Here is a 19,169-nt window from a genome sequence, read left to right on the forward strand (position 1 = left end):
ATAAAATTAGGGGGGGGTGTTTTGTTTTGTTTTTTTTTAAATAAAAACACTTTATGGAAACTGGATTTTTTTTAAGTAGTTGGTCAATGGTCAATGAGGAAGAATGAGTGGTGTTGTATTTGATAGACTGGATTTATTGGTGCCCCACACATGGGGCCCTGCAGCCACCACTGCTCTTGCTGATGCTGGGTGGGAGCCCAGAGCACCCATGGGTACGCAATGGGGTGGGGGAGTGTGCCAGCATGGGAGGGCTCGGGCACCTCGGAGCCTCACCTCCTCACTCCGGGGCTGTTTTACTTCTTTCACTGTCCAAATCATCATCTTCCTCTGCATATAGTGCATCCACCTCCTCCTCCTTCCCCTCTTCTGCCTCCTCCCGAGCCAGCAGCTTCTTGAAGACCTCATACTCCTCCAGGGTAGAGCAGGCCAGGCTGGTCAGAAAGTCTTTCTCGGAGAGCTGAAGGATGTCCTTCAGTTTTGGGTTATTGGTTTGTATCTGCCCTTTGTGTGGGGTCTCGTAGAGCCCTCGGCGCTCCAGGAAGATGTGCCGGTTTCGGAGCTCGGCAAAGGGCATTTGGAAGAGTCGAGCCTTCACCATCTCCTTCTGCCGGACTCCCATTCTGAAGTAAGCGTACTGCGGGCGGGACGGGCTGTGTCAGGCACAGTCCCATCCCCGCGGCAGGCTCCGGCAGGGAGAGGGATGCCGATGCTCACCTGGAAGTGGTGGTGGAGGCTGCACGGCTCCTCCAGCAGGACGGCGGGGCAGGTGCCCAGCACCTCCCGCAGCTGCTCCGCCGTGAAGAGGCAGTGCTCCCGCGAGCAGCCGCACCGCGCGCCAGCCTCCTCGCGGGCACGGCGAAAAGCTGGGGGGCAGCGGCTCAGCGCCCGCTCCGCCGACCTGCAGGCACAGGAGTCAGCGGCCGCGGCCGGGCCCCGACCTGCAGGCACAGGGCAGCGGCCGGGCCGGGCCGAGCCCCGACCTTGCAGGCACAGGGTTCAGCGGGCCGGGCCGGGCCGAGCCCCGACCTTGCAGGCACAGGCGTCAGCGGGCCGGGCCGGGCGGCCCCGACCTGCAGGCACAGGGTCAGCGGGGCCGGCGGGCCCGACCTGCAGCACAGGGTCAGCGGGCCGGGCCGGGCCCCGGTCGCCCCCCCGTCCTCCCACGCCGCCCTACCTCCGTCCAGCCCCAGGCGCCCAGTTCCTCGGCGCGCTCCCCGCAGCTGCTCCGTGGGCAGCCGCAGCAGCGTCGGGCTCTGCTCCAGCAGCGCAGGGCGGCCTCGGCGCTCAGCCCAGCAGCAGCAGCTGCGCCGCCACCGCTCCCCGCTCGGGGCCGAGCCGGGCTGCAGCCCCTGGAGCCGCGGGCCTCTCCTGGCTGAAGCCCATGGCCCGCAGCGCCGCCGCCCCCCACAGCGCGGCGGGGGCACGGCCGGAGGGCGGCGAGGAGCGCCGCCCCGCCAGCACCGCCGCCCGCCCGGCCCCGCGCGGCAGCGGCAGCGGCAGCGCGCCCCGCCATGGCCGCGGCCCGGCCCCGCGGGGAGCAGGCGGGAAGGCCCGCCGCGCTGCTCCGCCCCCGCTTGTGGGCAGCGCCGGGGAACGGGGAGGAGCGCCGGGGTGGGAGCCGGGCCCGGCCTTCCCCCGGGCACGCAGGGCTGCCTCGCCCCGAGCAGAGCGGTACCGCGGGCGGGGCGCCGTGCCCGCTGCCCATGGCCCGCAGAGGCGATGCCCGGGTCATCTTCCCCGCCCGGGCCGGAGCCGAAGCACAGCCCCAGCGCGGTGCTACAGAACACAGTGTACCGGGAAGGCAGCTAGTTATGTGTTCGGATGGAGACAGCAGAGTCCAAAGCCGGACTCAGAGCTAATCTCTAGTAATTTACCTGGCTTTAAGCTGAATCCTGTTGCTTCTCCGCAGAGCTGCTGTCAGACAGCAGCTGCAGCCAGGAAGAACTGCTGCCTCTCCCAGCACTTCCTCCCAAGCAGCCTAACCCTGAGGTGCATCCCAAAATGTTCCTGTTACCTGTGTCTCAATCAAATTCTCTCCGTTGAATCTATTTTTTCTTTCCAACATCTCTGTCTCATCAAAATCAAGGACTACTTTCCTGGATATAGAGGACTCTAACATAAAAAAAAGACATCACTACCTCAGCCCCCCGCCCCCAAATCATGATTACATGTCTGATTTTAAGGCTCCTTTGCGCACACAAACTCCAGAAAACACCCAGAGGTATTATCACTAATTTATTCATTCACTTTTTAGAAAGATACAAAAACTACATATAAAAAATAAAAGCAGACAATAAATATATATTCTGAGTTATGGACAATTTGAACAACGTTAAAATCTTGGCCTCACAGCTTTGAAGCTGGGTAAGAACACTAATAAACTGGGCACACATGGTTTGGGAACTATCCTGCTAACACAGTTCAGACTTCTATAAATCACTGCTGGATGAAGAAGCCTTCAGGAGGCGGTCTCACCTGGCTCAGCAGAGATGTACACCTCTTCCCAGGTGTAATCAGCCAGGTTCACGGGTTGCCGCAGCCAAGGATCCTCGGCTAGCACAGCTAGAGTCGTGCGCTCCTCTGGAAGGGGGTGCAGAAGCCCAGCCATGAGATCCATGAGACCTGGGCAGAGACAGCAGAGGGATGGCTCAGGATGTATTTTAGGCAGCCTGGGAATGTGAGATATGGTTTATATTCAAAGACTGACAAGTTGCCCAAACTCTGCTGCACTGAGCAGCTTTTAAAATCATCACAGAGCACACTGGGGAGCTTCTTTTCAGGCTTCCCCTTTGCTCGTGGTGAAAAAACACTGCTTATACTTTCCCACTCCTTTAAAAAAGAGATCCACTCCTTTAAAAAGGCAAATGGAAAGAGCTCACCATCTGACACAGGGCGAGGAGGATTCAGGACAGCTGCCAGGGCCTCCTCCAGCTCACAGAAGGGATTCTCCCCAAGCACCAAGGTGTAAAGGGTGATGCCAAGCGACCACATCTCCAGCTCGGGGCCATGGTACCTGTGCAGAGATAAGCTTGCCTAAACTCAGATTGCAAGTATATACCTATCTGCAAAAGAAAGTAAAAAGAAAAAAGGAGGTTGGCAGCCCTTTTTCCCAATTTTTATTTTAACATAGGAAGTTTGTGAGAATTCTAAGCAGTTTCTCATGTGTTTGAGGAGTCTGCATTATCCTTCTCCAGGAAATAAAAACCACCACAGAATGGCCAACCAGTTTCTGTTGATGAGTGTGTGTAACATGTACCCAGACTGCCACACACGTAAGCTGGTGACAAGAGAACTTACCCCTACAACTTCTTCACCATAAGCCAAAACTATCAAGTAAATATTTAACTGGAAGAGCAAACAGGTCCCCCCAGCCCTTTCAAAACAAAAGAATTCCATCTGAGAAAACATGACAGTTCCTTCACACAGTAACAGGGAGAACTCCCAGGGAAGAGCTGCTCGCTTCACCTTCCATCTCATTCCCAGTGGGAATTTCCTCTCCTCCTGGCATTGCTTCTTCCCCCCACTCTGTTATGAGGAGCTGCCTGAAGGACCAATGAAAACAGCAGTGAAATGGGAGCAAGATACGTACAGGCACATCCAATCACTGCAGGTACCACCCTGGGATGGGGAGTCTTCCTTGTGGAGCAGGTACAGGACTGCCAGCTGCTAGGTACAGAGTACTTGGAGAGGGAAAGAAGGGGGAAGAGACAGCCAAGATTCAGGCAGCACATCCAAAACAGCAGCAAGAGAAGTTGCAAGGGAAGAATCCTCGAGTCCCAAGGAGCACAGAAATCAGTGGGGAGATGACCAAGGATTAAACTGCAAAAATTCAAGTACAGGGAAGCACGTAGGAAAGGAGAGAACACACAAGATGAGAGTGTGAGAATACGAGGCACAGACACGCAAGGCAGGTGCTATTGACAGCAATACTTGATTACACCACCTCTCTAAAAGAGCAGCTTTTGGTGGAGAAAGCCTGACAACAGACTTAGAAACAACTTTGTACATATTCAAGCTTTTACAACTGATTTCTGTCACCACAGTGCCCTACTTTGTATGCACTCAAACTTTCACAAGCGATTTCTGTCACTGCAGTGCCTCGAATCTTGCTGCAGTTCCCTGTGGTTGGATACTCTAGCAGAGTTCCAACGGCACAGCAACTTGGCTTCCAGCCCTGCACACATGGGTTTTTGGTGTGATGGCACAAAAATAACTTTTCAGAGGGTTACATACGGTTTGCCAGACAGCACTTCTGGTGAGCAGTACTCAAGTGTCCCACAGAAGGTATAAAACAATTTCCCAGGTTCCAGGTAGGCAGCTGAACCAAAGTCCACTAATTTAATTGTGAAATCTTCAGCAATGACAATGTTTTCATCCTTGATATCTCTGTGAAGGATGTTCCTGCAGTGGAGATACCCAACAGCTGAGACAAGCTGAAAGAGGAGCAAAGAACTAGGTGTTACTACACAGAGGTGTCCTGGATAATCGATGTGGCATCGCAGTATTCCAAGAGTCGCATTTTGGCTTGTTTTGACACCATCTAAACAAGATATACATCCTAATTATGGTAACTGGAAATGATCCCAGGTCTGCCTGTCAGCACTGCTGCAGCGGGTGCTGCAATGCTCTTGGGAGAGACAATTACAAAAGGCTTTGCTTGCTCTCCTCTCACAAATGTGCAGGAGGAGGGGATGCTGCAGTCATGATGTGATTGGGGTTTTTTTTTTGGTGAGAAGCTTCAGAACTCACTGCTACAATCCTGCAGGTTACTCTATTTTTATCCCAGCTTCGTTTGGAGGGTCTTTTGGCTTCTCCAGAAGGATATTACTGTGAACCTCCCATACTGCAGGATGACAAAGCATTTAAGAGAACAGTTTGGTATAAATAATACAGTCGCTCCCAAATTCCATTCCTCTTCCTGCACAATTCATGCACTAGTGCCATAATTAAGGACAGCATCAGAATGATACCACCTTGGAGACATTCGTGATCCTTGCAATGCATTTAACAAGAAAAGCAGATGGCTGAGGGAGAAAAGTTTCTATTTATAATCCTCTGCAGAGAAATGCTGTACAGATCTGAGAGAACAAGGCAGCCCTACAAACTGCAGGCTGGGTTAGGGAAAGGGCTGAACCATCACAAGGCTAAGGGGACATCAACACTCCAGGTGAGGGGAGGGTGGGCACAGCAGGGATGTGGGGGAGGTGAGCATGTGTATAACTATTCCTGCATACCACAGAGCATGGAATTTACTCCAAAACTCATGAGGGGGAGTTACTTGGGGACTGCTGCTGCGGTTAACTCACTAAACAGAGGACAATTCAGCTCTCAATCACCTACTGGGCAAGCTCCTGACTCACAGGAAAACTACCCTGAGTTACTTTGCATTATGCCACTCTAAAATCCAAGAGAACTTCTTGATTTAAAGAACAGAGCCCTTTACCCCTGTAACCAATCTAAACAAAGCACTGAACTAAGTGAAAATGTGGCTTTTTGTGGAGCTTGGGGCAGCTTCTGTGAGCTTTCTTCCTCCCTCAGAGAAAATGTGACTACTACATGAATGGCATCCTGGTGACAGGGGCTGTGTTCTGCCCCAGTCACAGCTGAGGGGCCATGGCTCCACTGGAAACCCTTACAGGCAGTAAGGTCCTGCAAAGGCTTCTCTGTTACAAGTTTCTAGGTAAACCTTAACGAGGGTTCTTCAGGCAGCATTTCAATCAGTCCTACAGACTAACGAGGAAAGGTTCTGCAGTCACTGAACATGACTCCAATTCAGCACACCAGCTGATCAGCCTGTATGAAGTGAAACAGGGCCCTGGTTCTTATATTAGCCAAATCTTACCTGCATGTAGCATTTGTGTTCTCACCTGTCTGAATATATAACTTGCTAATGGCTCATCCAAGTTGGGCTGATTATCAATGAATGTGAAGAGATCCAGACCCGAGCCATGCTTCTCCATCACCAGTTGGAAAAAGCATTCATTTTCAAATACATCCAGCACCTATAAATAACAGACTGTTTTAATCATGTGTTTCATCCTCAAACAGCCTTTTTTTTTTAATAAACACTGCTCTCCTCTTGGAGATTTAATTGATGTATATTATAATCTTCAAAGTCTCATTTCACTGAGCACAAACGTTTCTTGAAGAGAGTACAGAGCTAAAACCAAGAGCAGAATTAAACCTAAGAGGAATTTGCTTTCTGAAGAAAAAAAAGCAACCCCCAAAACCAAAACCAACAACCCCAAACCAAACAGGACGAAGCAAGAAATATATCCAGATTATTTATTGAAGTTGTACATGTTCAGATGTGACATCACATTTCTGAGATACGCGTATTATCATCTTGAAATAGTGTATAGGCTTTTTTTCTGTTAAGAGTCACATCTTCAGATCAGTTTGGGGTAAAAGTGTCAAAGCAAGCGATAGTCTGCTGTGACACACACTCCTAAACAAAGTAGGATAGATAGGTTCCTTTCTTTCCTGAAAAGGCAGATTCAGTGCAGGAGACTTCATTCCTGAAGAGGAACAGGAGACACCAAGTATTCAAATGAACCACCTGATGCAAACTGCATTCACTCCAAGCCACTGTACCTTAATGATACTGGGGTGCTGCAGCTTCAGCAGGATTGCAATTTCTTGAGTGACTCTCCCCAGCTCAGGATCATCGACCCAGCAGTCCTCCAGCACCCTCTCCTTCCAGATGAACTTCACGACAACCTACACAGACAACAGCATTCAGCATCGCCTGCAAAAGCACCGCTTTGAGTGTCAGGTGAGTTAATCTCCAGGAACTCAGTCACTCATATTACTAGAAGGATAGAAGCAACCCAATGTGAATAGCTACAATATCTTTAAACACCTTTAAAGTAATTTAATCCTGGAAGCCAAATGATGCACATAAATGCACGTATTTATCGCTGTTCTGAATTCCAAAGGCTTTGACAGGCCAGCTGTCTTATCAACCAGTTACAGCAGCGGTGGCACAGGGGTACAATGGAGGGAAATGAGCACTTAACATCCATGCAGAGAAACGTGAGATACTTCTGCTGATACTTCTGCTGTAAAGAAGAGGGTCCCATAACATAAACATCTCTACTGCACATCCTTGAGTCATGGCAGGATAAAGACTTAGAGGTTTGCCATTTTCTTTAGTAACAGAAGATTAAAACCTGTAATTCTGTTCAGCTTATGTTAACTTCTTTCAACAGGTTCAATTAGCTACATTCATCAGTTCATTAGCTACATTCATCAGTTCATTAGCTCATTCTGCACCTGCTGTCTCCCATTCATACATCAATGCAAATATTTTGCTGTCCTGTTTCCCTGAGGTTTGCTTTCTCAGATTTCTGTTTAAACAAAGCAAAACCCCAAACTACAAAACAGAAGCTTTTAATAGTGCAGTGTTGACAGAATATGAACACTCTAACCTTTCAGTTTTCATCCTAAATAATTACTGCAGTAGAGCTAAAAGAAATACTTCACCTCCTGATGATCCTTCTTGCTCCTGGCAGTCCAGACAAAGCCAAAAGCACCTTTGCCAATAAGACTGAGAGTGCTGTAATTTTTTGTGTATTCTCCCTCACATGCTCTTAATCCTTCAAGCTCTTCAGCTCTTCGGGAATTATTGAAAAGAGAAGTTGATCTGATGGCCTAGGTACATATATACAGGTTACAGTGGCAAGAAAACAAAATGAGCAAGCCACGGGATCACGTTTATAAAATGAATAAATACTGAAAAGAACAGACACATCTGCAAGAATTGCTAAAAGGAGAAATCTTTGGTTATGATAGCGACAACCATCACCAGACAAGTTAAGTACAGGTCTAATCTGCAGTACATTTCAATACACAGCAGTTCCTTGGAGTCTCCTGCAGTTTGGAACAGTGTTGTTCAAGTTGGAAAGGTAACTACACTAACCCGCACACCAGAAATGTTACAAAATAGCAATTTGAAACCTTTTCCTTTTAACATAAAAGTAGGAAAACAAAGAAACAGAAATATCCACCCCACCACCTCGCGACCTTAATTTGAAAAACTTTTTGACTTGAGCTTCAACTTAACAATCAAACAAGGAAAGAAATGCTCAGTATTCAAAGATAGGATTTCTTACTTCTCCAAGACTGTTTGTAGAAAGATCAGCCACAGACTGGGCAGAGCTTGCTAGGCTGGAGAGCAAAAGCTGAGTCTTTGCTACAGCTTCCTTCTGGCTCTGTGAAAGGTCTTTCACCACCCAGACACAGAAAAGTACAGTGGGGTCCTGCAGTTCTGCACATTTCACCTCAAAGAGTATACCTGTAGGAACAGGTGAGGAAGTTAAAACGGTAGAATGCAACTTTAGTGTTTAGCAAGACCACAGACAAAATTCTGAGCTCTTAACAAAGAGCTATTTATTTGGGGAACACCTGCTCACTAAAGAACCATCAGAGGGGCTGACACCAGCATAGCTATTCTAGAGGTACCTATCAGCTACCTCCACAGCTCCCACCTCCAGCAGAAACTTTTGTCAGGGTCCAACTGTGATTATTCATTTTGCATTGTTATTCTAAATTACACAAAAATGGAGATTTTACAGTGGATTTTTTAAAGTGTATTTTCTGTTCAGAAAAAGTTATCAGGTTCAACCTTTTTAATTGTGTTTTAGAATATTTCTGACTTTTCAGTCGGGATTAATTTCTTAATAACTTTGTATTTTATATTCATTTATACCAGCTCCTTTTCTAATATCCTCTGAATAGACTTAAATGACTGATTTTTCTTCTAGATGCTTCTTCCTTCCTCTTCACTGTGAGCTTCTAACCAGAACTGTCTGCCTTCTGCAAAAATGTGGGTGAAAAACAGGACCCTGGTAAAAGTTTTGGGAAGGGGAGAAGATTTAACTTACTGAGCTGTGAACCGTCTCTGTGACAGCAATTCCCAGTGTAGCTGCCTTCCAGAATCTCCCAGACCAAAGGAGCTGCTGGATTGAGCCTCCCTTCTCGTTTCACCGGGGTTGATGTTACTTTCCTCTCCATATTTTGCTGTCCCTGCAGCTGACCAAGTTCCTCAGGCCCCCCTTTGCCTCTCTGGGGGTTTCTGCCGGCGTCGTGCCCCACGCTTTCTGCAAGAGTTTTGGCTGTCTCAGGAAATGCTTTGGAGGATTCTTCAGAGTTTTGCAAATGCCCCTGGAAGGCCAGCCACCCAGAACCAGCTTCTGTGGCAACACCACTCAGCAGCTGCTTTCCTTGACCAGCAGAAAAAGTGCTGTTTGTCTCAGTTAGCATATTGGAGTCTACTGCATCAGACGAGCATGCTCCTACAAGAGCTGCAGCAATACCTAAAGAATTGTCTGAGTTCCCCTTGACACAAGTGTTCAGACCCAGTACCTCAAGACCAGAGCAAATACAGTTCAGTTCAGTGTCTGATTCTTTAACATCTTCAGAGGTTGTGGCAACTCCTGGTGCAGAAGCACTGTGACCCACTTTATTTGCTGGACAAACATCATAGACAGTATTTCTTTCATGTGCAAAGAAGGCTGGAGCATCATTTAGCAGGCAGTTTTCAACAGCAACCTGCTCAAGGCTGGAATGCTCTGCATCACACCTCGAGTTTGTTTTTGATGCCTGACCTGTAACCACGTGGCTTTGAAAGTCTTGTCTGCAGTCCAGTGCTGTCCCTGGCCATGGCTCATTCATTGTTGGTGTTCCAGGTGAGTTACAGGTAACAACAGAAGGCAGCTTCACTGGGCCATAGGATGAGGTGTTTAGAATGTCTTCTAGCCTAGAACTAACATGCAACCAGAGAGCATCTTTAGAGAATTATTTGATCCTGAAGTTTCCACTGTTCTACACTGTTCCACTGCTCTGATTGTGTCAAGGCAGGTTTTGGGATAAGGCTCTCTGGTGGGCTGACAGCCCATCAGTAAGCAAGGCTGTCCTCACTGCAAAGATTCAAAGCTGACAGCGACATCATGGTGCCAAAAGAATGAGAAAACTGTCCTGCTGTATCCTACCTACTCTTGTTACCATAGCCACTATTTAAAACCTGCACCAATTGTTTTAAATTGTTTGAAAGAAAAAGGTAGAAAGCTGTTGGCACAGGCATCCAAAATCCTAACAAATTTTCCAGATAAGAGCAGGTACACTCAAATGGCACTCTTTCCCTATGGATAATTTCCTTCTCTAGCTTAGCTTAATTTCTAAATATAGATCATAGATCATTTCCCATCACAAAAAAAAAAAAAGCCAGTACACATGGCATGATACTTCCAGTTCTGAGAACAGGAGATCCCTTTTCTGTCCAACAGGAGATAGATGTCCCCATCCATCAGTTTAACCAGGGTTCACTGAAGTCCAAGGTATTGCACAAGGTGTTTTGCAAACATCTCCATTAGTAAAAAAGCAGCGTAGAAAAACAATAAAGTAGAGCATTTACAACCTAAGTATGATATGAGAGACATAAATCCAGGAGAGCACCAAGAGTGGGAAACTGTCAGTCTCTTTAAAAAGCAGCAAGAACTGTGCTGGAATAGTCTATATCTTAAAATGGACAGTAAATACTGTCTGAGGGCTAGAATTTTTAATGCTTAAAATCTGACTTACAGTAAACCATGAGCATCATATATGTACTTGTACAGAATTTCTAACCTTGTAACAGGAAAAAGACCTGGAAAGGTAGAATAAAAATGGCTGGACTTCAGTAACACAGTACCCTGTTTTAATGGATGACCTGACAGTTACACTGAGCACCAAAAAGAATAACACTTAGAATTCACTCCAGGTAATCTGGCTTCAGTGCAACACCAGCTTGAAGGAGATAAACATCCACTGTTTATGATGTAGAGAAGGCAGAGCCTAATTACCTTCCCTAGTCTGGGTGAAGCATTTGGTCCCCTTTAGAGCTGGAATTCCTGTAACTTTACAATGGTGAGTTGTGCAGATCCAAATAAAAACCTAAGGTAGGCAAAGCTCAGCCTGTCTTGCAAACAGCACTCAGATTCTAAAGACAGCAAAATGTGGAAGGCCCTTGTTGCACCTTCCCACAGACATCACACTGGTGAAAAAAACAGGTTTTGCTGGTGATTGCCACCACAGCTCTTCATTTTCCCAAGTGAATACGCAGTTCATGAAGTGCCTACCTATTAGTGGGGGTGGATGCCACTTCAGGAGGTGAGGGAGGAGAAAAGAAACTGGTCCCGTTCTTTTGTTTATTCTCATCATGTATTAATTTGTCACCCTTGTGTCTTTGTTCCAATTTCTGCTCTTCATCTCGTGACAGAAGGTGTGCTAAAGATGCAGCCAAGGAGCTGCTGTCTGTACCAAAGAGGAAACAAAACCATACCAACTTAACCTTTTATATTTAGTCTTCAGAGGCTATTAAAAATAAACTTGGAACTGCCTCAGTCTGTCTTGTCCCTAAGGAATTGAGTATAAAAGGCTTGACTAAGGCAAAATAGTCCAAATATGAGCATTCCACTCTACTTCATTTTTTAAAATCATCACATGCAGCAATCTACATGTTTTAGGGCTGACAAAATTTGCTTTTCTATCAGAGCTCTTGGACAGGTATTGGTATCATGGGTTAGCTACTTGAATTGAAGTTCAGAGACCTAAAAAAAGGCCAATAACATATAGAGACTGGAATTAAAATGATCATACAAATAGCAGCAGCAAAAAAAAAAAAAAAAAAAAAAAAAAGTCCAAACCACACACAAACACTGTCCATTCCAAACACATAAAATTACAAGGTTTGTACTGGATTTATATAATTCACTGAAGCTGTAAGATAAAAAAAGTACACCATCTAAATATGTTTGAAAGAACAGGACACAGAGTTCTTTCATTTTCCAGTGACAACAGATCAGAAGCGAAAACATGAGTTTGAAAGATGAAGTAAACCAAGTACTGTTGCTGCAGAAGAAAGTAATGAGCAACGAGATCTGAATCTAGAACAATCCTTCCATTAGTAAAGGCTGAGTGCCAACAGTGAAGAAGTGAATTATTCCTAGATTAGTGGCATCATTTCATCAAAGAATTACCTAAGAAACCGTCTAGGAACTCTTCTTTGTTCCAGTGGGGTGCATTGGTTTCAATGCAGATGTGCCTTTCTAAGCAAAGAGAAAAAGAAAAGGGGGAAAAAAAGAAAAGGAGGAAAAAAACAAAAGGAGACAAAAACAGCAGAAGAGATCTCCTGCAATATGGATGAAAGTGTGCACTTGTTCTCTGTGTCGGGCTGAGCTAGCTGGAAAGACAGATTTGGAAACATGAGGCTTCCTTGCTTCTGTTTATTCCTGTTGTGTTTAGAGAAGTAAAATTTTGATAAATTTTTCATAAATGCAGCAAACTGCATCAGAAGAATATGTGATGCTTCCCTAACTGAAACACCACAGCAACATAACATTGAATATTAGCCAGCAACACAAGCCAATTCAGAAGAATATTAGATTTTTCCCTTAAAATATTGATCCTAAGCATCTACAGCCCTGCTGCAGTATAGTCACAAAAGCTGTATTTTACACATCTTAAAATACTGAAGGATCCTAGTAGGGGAGGGAGGGGAAGTGCTTGTTAAATATAAAGCATTCTCTATTGACAGTGTAACTTCCAACTTGGATATTCAGATTCATCTTCCTGGCAACAAAGAGAGAAGCACAATCTTAGGTGAATAATTCTCTTTACCTGAAGTTATAGTGGAAACCCAATTTAAAAACTGCATGGAGGGATGTTGCTTTTATGAAGAATGTCCCCATGTTTGCAGGTGAACCCCTAGTCCCTGCTCTTTCTCCCTTCCTTACAGCAGCCAGAGCCAGCTGGAGGGCAGGCAGCAACACCTTCAAATAGGCACTCACCCTCTGTCCCCGTGGAGTCATCCAGAGGAGGGAAAGGCAAGGAACACTCACTGCTTCTCTCCATGTCGTTATAGAAACCGGGAATCAGGAATGTAATGTTCTAAAACAAAGAATGAAGCCTCATAAAGCTAAGCCAGCGCTCACAGAACGGGGGCAAATGCTAACAATCCATGTTCATGAACCCCATTGTCACGGATAGCCAGGCAAAAGTGATCCACAGGACTAAAGGAGAGCATAGGACTGTGCAGTTTGCTTTGGGCTACTTGAAATCCATACTTAGCCCCTCAGCACTGCAAGTCTTAGCAATTACAGCACGGGATTGGTGCTGTATCATCCTACACCTCACTTACTGAACATATGGAGCACAGAGGTTTTGTCACAGACAACAAGGAGTGTAAAAGACAACTTCACAATTCCAATGGATATGCTGCCAGATGTAGCAGTCTTCTGGGAGGGTTTAAGCCTCTTATCTTACCTTTCCCAACAGTTCTTTCTTCTCATAACCAAAGAGCATTAAAGCAAAACTATCGTCGATGCCACAGATGATTCCATCTGACTGGACAGTAATAAGACCACTGATGGTGGAAAAAACCACAACTGTAGCAGAGTACTGATAGCCTGGGAGAGAGCCTTCTGTCTGCAGAATCCCATCCTTCTGCAGCCTTCCTTGGTCCTCCTCCAGAAGGCTGGTTTGCAGCTTTAAACTGAGAGGAAACACGTTACCCTCTCTGGATCGGCCTGCAGCTCGCTGGGTCCTGAGGTTCTAAATTAAAGCAAAAAAAAACCAACCAACCAAAACTCAAACAGAAAACCTCTAACTAACCAAATGTTTTTGCTTTATTCCAGTATTCATATAAAATGACACAGGAACTCTTAGGAAAAAGGAGCAGGAAAAGAAAAACAAACCGAACCTGCGAATATCAAAATGAACAATATCTGGTTTTCTAAGGATTTGGAACCCAGTGTTGAACTCCTAGATAAATATCTTGATGATGAGGACCAGCCCATACTGCAGCTTTTCAGCAAATTAAGCATTCAGGAGAAGGCCTCTTTAAACTCCCTAGATGCCCAGTTTCATGGCATTTGCAACATCTGGGTATTCTTTCACTCCTCAGACAGACATGATTAAAACAAACTAAAGAATTCAAAGGAACCTTAGAGGGCTTACAGAGACAGCAGAGTGTCTTAAAAAGCCACAGTACTGGAGAAAAGTGTCTTTCACCAGGACAGATTCCACAGTGAGAGGTCAAGGCTTGGTCTCATTCCTAGTTAGGAACTCTTCAGGCAGCAGCTCCACAAATAAGCAGCAAACCCTTTTCCAGGGGAATTAGGGTTCTCTCTGAAAAAGCTCTTCTCTGTTACATGAGGAGGGAAAATGGCATGCACACATGTGTTCCAAGTGGGAAGGCTATGGAAGAAATAAGGTTGGTGCTTATACTGTACCTTTGGGATTTTTTTGCCTAGAGGAGGGATCTGCACAGAAGGAATCAGGTCCTTTATGTGGAGCCCAACTACTTCTTCCAATGTTGGGTAGCCATGGAGATGGGCAAAAAGGAGGTCACATGATGTAATCTCCCCCTTGGGAAGAAAATTTACAGGACTGTTAAAACTTTAGCATTTTAGCCACAGTCCACTCAATCCTTTGACAACGGTTTCTGCAAACATCTAAGCAATGGAAGGAAATTTCATTCTGCAGTCCCTTGGTGGACACAACTCACTCAATAAAAGCAGACACAGCATAATGCAATACTCTGACATCACTGTGCAGGGAGCCTGCCCTTTTCCTGGGGGAGAGGCAGAGGAGTCCAGCACTCCTCACAGAACTGTTCCTCAGCAAGCTGATCCCTTCACAAGAGCACCCACACCACAAATAACCAACCCCTGGCCAAACCAACACTGCTCAAATGTAAGATGTCCCTGAGGAGAGACAGCATAACTTCATGTGGGTTGCAAAACACATCAAGGAGAGCCACATGGGAGATCCATGCCCAGGTCCTGCGTGCACAATCCTGGTTTCAGGCACTGCTATGGGCACAGCCCGTGTTCACAAACAGTCACCTGTGCCTGCTGCCTTTTAGATACATTCAGCTCACACATAAACTTGTCATCACAACATCATTTGATTGTTAGGACAACACTCACGTCAACCCTGAAGCAAACAGAAGCTGAAAGTCTCTCCACTGGTTCCAGCACAACCACACAGCGCTGGGTGTCCTTGCTTCTTATTTGCCTCTGCCAGACCGAGACAGGGATCCTCTCGTTGAGGTGGCCTCTAACATCCATCTGTCCCCAGGAAGCAGAGATGGAGACATCACTTACTCAGACTGTGGTTACTTAGCAAGAATTTCAAAGAAGAGTAAGGTACTGAGGCAAGATATCTCCCTGTCACTGTTGGAAAAACATTGTTTCTCGGCTACTTCCTATTATTTTATGAGAAGAAACACAGTTTTAACATAGAGATGAAAAGGTTTGAAAATAAATCACTGATCATACACAAAATGTTACTTGTATATCATCTCTCCCTGCCTGAGGAAGACTAAAGGCATTTCCTTCAGCCACTCTAACACCTTGCATTCAGTGAGAAGTGCCTCTCAGAGATGCCTCTCAGGATGCCCAGTGGTGCAAATGAACACTCCACAGTAGTAACATAGTTCTTACTTTGAGATGCAAAATCCAGTGGTTTAACTTCTTACGGGAGCAGATTCTTCTCAGATCAGAAAGTGTTTATTTATCTTATAGCCTGCAAGGTTTATATCAAGCCTTTTATGTGATTTTGACGGAATGGGTTTATGAATTAGACAGTGACTCCTACAAAGTACTTGGAATGGCTTGGAATTAGTGCCTTTACCAGATATTTGATTTTTATCTTGGGTTTCACTGAATCAAACTTTTGTTTTTTTCTTTCCCCCCATATCCAGCTGAAGATTCAGGAAGATAAAGCTCTAAGATACTGACAATTTCAGTACAAAAATAACACACCAGGAAGAATATGAGCTCATTTTCCAAGGATTTTCTACTGACAGCTCACAACAGTAGCAAAAGAAAATAGTTTTGAGACATTTCTCATGCAGTTCTCTTATAAGCAACCCCATTCTAGGAAAAATATCCATTCTATTCTTTTGCACAAACTATGGTGTTTTGGCACAGATATTTCACTGGTTTGTAACTTTATAATATGCACCATGCAATTTAAGACAATTTATAATATATTTTTAAGGACCACACAACTGGGAACTTTTTCATAATAGACTTTTTCCATGTTAAGCAATTATATTGATTTAAAAGTTTTTTTAAAATCTAATGTGCTTTAAGTTCTGATTTGGTCAAGTCATGGTTTAAAAGTTTGCAGATGTGGGAATTCAGAGATGGTGGGGAATATTCCCTTGAACATTTCACGTACCACAGTTCCTGAAACCACCGATGACCATTCATAAGTTCCTAGGTACTCCTCACCCACAGCTTCCCACACCTCTTGACTGGGTTTGGATATCAAGTGGGACAGCTTTTGACCAATGAGTTCCTGACTACTGCACCCAAGCAGCTTGCAGGCTCGATCATTAGCCACTAAGATCTAGAAAAAAAAACAAAACAGAAAAAACCCAAACCAACACAAAGAATAAAAGCTGTAAGTTTCGTTAATAAACCATCATGTCCTCAGGTTGCTGCTTTAATGTCTTGTAATATCCCTTCCTCTTAGTGAAAATGGAGTGGTTCTTTAGAATTCTGAGTTCATTAAAGCTTCTTATTCTAGGACATATCTTCTTGGTTAGGAGGTTTTGAGACACTGCTTTCCATTTAGGTTTCCTGCTTTCTTTTAACTGTAAATCATTACATCCATGGAAGTAAAACTACAAAGCTGTACTTGCAAGCAAAGCCTGGGCAAGCCACAAAATCCTGTCCAGCCTCTAAAGTGTGCAGTGATTATACCAGCCACTGACACACTTGAGTCTGTGTTCACAGAGCAAGTCAGGATTAAATGCCTTTAAGAGGGATAAACCCAAACTGCCAGTTCAAGCTAAAAAATGTCACAGATCTTTAAAGTTGTCAGGATTCAATTTTAGATTCCTTTCAGGACAGAAACAGAGAAATACTTCCCAACATAAAAGGCATATTTACTGGGGCAGATAAAGAGACCTCGTGCTACCACAAACACATCCCAGGGCTGGTACTTTACACAGAGGAGGCTTGAAGCACATTTTGCTTTTTCTTTCTTCCCTCATGCCACTTCACAGCTGCATTCATATGGAATCATAGAATCACAGAATAATCTGGGCTGGAAGGGACCTTAAAGACCATCCAGTTCCACTCCCCTGCCATGGGTAGGGATACTTTAGAACAAGTTGCTCCAAGCCCCGTCCAACCTGGCCTCAAACACTTCTAGGAATGGGGAGCCCACCTCCCTGGGCTGTTTGAAAAAAGACTCAAGACATCCATGCTTCTGCCATTGTATTGTGTATTTTGCTAACTACAACCTGCAATGGAAATAAACTCGTCGTCAGCCTTTAGAAGACTGCTGAGCTGGAGCAGACTGCAAAATGCCTTCATAGCACTCCGATTACACGTAGGAATAACAGTCATTTTAGCCTGTCTGATGTCATACAACCTGCACCAGTTACAGAGAGCTCAGTGCAGCAGGCAGTCCTGCTAATACCTCTGTTGTGCTGGCGTCCACGGTGAAGATGGCTTTGTTTGGGTTGCGTGCAGCAGCTGGGAGGTGCTGGCTGGAAACCTCCACAGCAGGGGCATGCAAAAAGGAGCAAGAAGCAGAACTTCCAGTGGAAGCAGAGAGAGAGGTGGAATCCCACTGAGCCCATGAGTTACCAGTTTTGCTGGAACAAATGTTACGAGCTGTCAGTGAAGACAAACAGTAAGAGCTCCATTTCTCCCCTAGGAAAAGAGAAAGATCAGCAATGTAGCTGTAACCGTCCAGGAGTGTCAGAGGAATGAATTAAAAAAATAAAACAGACGCACTTCCAATAAATGTATCTTTTGGAATCACAGCCACTGGAACGTGTAAAATCAGTCCACAGATTAAAAAAATTTGCCAAGATCCATAAGTTTCAACCAGACTGCTTAACTTTCATTTTTCACTTAGCAGATTTTAAAATGTTTTGAAATCTTTCAAATGAAAAATGAAATGGTTATTAAATAATTGCAGTAAACGCTCAAGCCCTTATTAAACACTGCATTTGTCAGAAGCCAGTTATTTAGCTGTTCACACCGAAATACCTGTGCTCACACCAACGTTTCAAGCTACACAATGCCAAGTGATTGTACTAAAATTTTCAAAGGTTCTGCCTGTAAAGAACATTTCTCTAAGAGGGGGCATAAGCAGCCAAACACCATCACTCCAATCCCAAATCAGTAAGGAGCTTTGAAGGTTTGGCAGTACTGGAAGAAGCATTATGAACAACTCATCAGAAGGACATTTCTGATTTTATGCAGTGCACATAGCATGAACATACCACGATAAAACAAGGAGACCTGTATCTGAACACACCGACAGAATCCAGCATAACAACATCTTTCTCCTCATTTGGAAATCTTTTGTGGTTTAGATAATTATAGAAGATGGCAAGGTGGTCCAATGGCAGGCAATAAAAGTTGCCCAGGGACAAGTACAAGTGCAGAGCACCTATCTAGTAATGCTTTCCCTGTAAACTCTCCCAGCCTGCAGTAATCCACAGCTCAGGTGCTTACTGAACAAGTGTATCCTGGCAGATACTTAATGCTGTCACCTCTAGGTTTGGGGAAGGGGAGGAGGAAGATCTGAAAGCTTCATGGAAACTCAATCTCACAGTACAATGCTCACCAGACAGAGATGCTCTAAGCCGACAGAGTCCAGAGAGACGACTTTTCCTCCTCTTGTTGCCCCAGGGGTAGGACCTACTTAGCTTATCAGAATCATTCAAGCAAGTAAGGACTAAACCCGCCGATGAAGGCAGAAGGCCTCCTTCAGAGGCGCTAAAAGCCTTGGCTGCCATGATCACGCTCTGGTTGCCACGCCGCACCCGGGGAGCTGCAACAGAAACAGAGGGAACTGGATCAGCCTGGCGGGCTGGCACTGACGCTGACAGGAGCGGTGCCCTCGAGCCAAGGCACAGCCCTGTGAGTTACAGCAATGCACCCGTTCCTGGCGTGTCCTGATCGGTGTTTGCTCTGTGCGGCGACTCGGCTGACTTATGGTTCTGCCCTGGTGGTGTAGGACACCTGTGACCGACGTGTTTCTGCCAGATCTAGTGAGCACCCACCCAGCACCCTCTCCCCGTTCCGGGCGGTTTTAAAAGCAAAAGCTTTGGTACTCTGGGAAGTCACGTCCAGTTTTGAATCAGCAAGTGCGGC

At 45.5% G+C, this 19,169-nt stretch overlaps 1 protein-coding gene across 1 annotated transcript; it reads right to left on the reverse strand.

Moving 5' to 3' along the window:
- Nucleotides 1–2,228: 2,228 nt before the first annotated feature.
- PASK (PAS domain containing serine/threonine kinase) lies at nucleotides 2,229–18,841 on the reverse strand. Its single transcript, XM_018083171.3, has 16 exons — nucleotides 18,640–18,841; nucleotides 17,479–17,714; nucleotides 16,228–16,398; nucleotides 14,970–15,110; nucleotides 14,271–14,405; nucleotides 13,303–13,590; nucleotides 12,828–12,927; nucleotides 11,118–11,292; nucleotides 8,886–9,766; nucleotides 8,115–8,296; nucleotides 7,486–7,653; nucleotides 6,595–6,720; nucleotides 5,868–6,002; nucleotides 4,234–4,433; nucleotides 2,880–3,013; nucleotides 2,229–2,622 (listed from the first exon to the last, which is right to left on the reverse strand). Exons 1-16 carry the CDS (start codon nucleotides 18,809–18,811, stop codon nucleotides 2,459–2,461), a joined length of 3,408 nt encoding a protein of 1,135 aa, XP_017938660.2. The 5' UTR covers nucleotides 18,812–18,841; the 3' UTR covers nucleotides 2,229–2,458.
- Nucleotides 18,842–19,169: the final 328 nt, after the last annotated feature.

Source organism: Manacus vitellinus, unplaced genomic scaffold (genome assembly GCF_001715985.3).
Source record: "Manacus vitellinus isolate BGI_N305 unplaced genomic scaffold, ASM171598v3 scaffold_60_pilon, whole genome shotgun sequence".
Taxonomy (NCBI): Eukaryota; Metazoa; Chordata; class Aves; order Passeriformes; family Pipridae; genus Manacus; species Manacus vitellinus.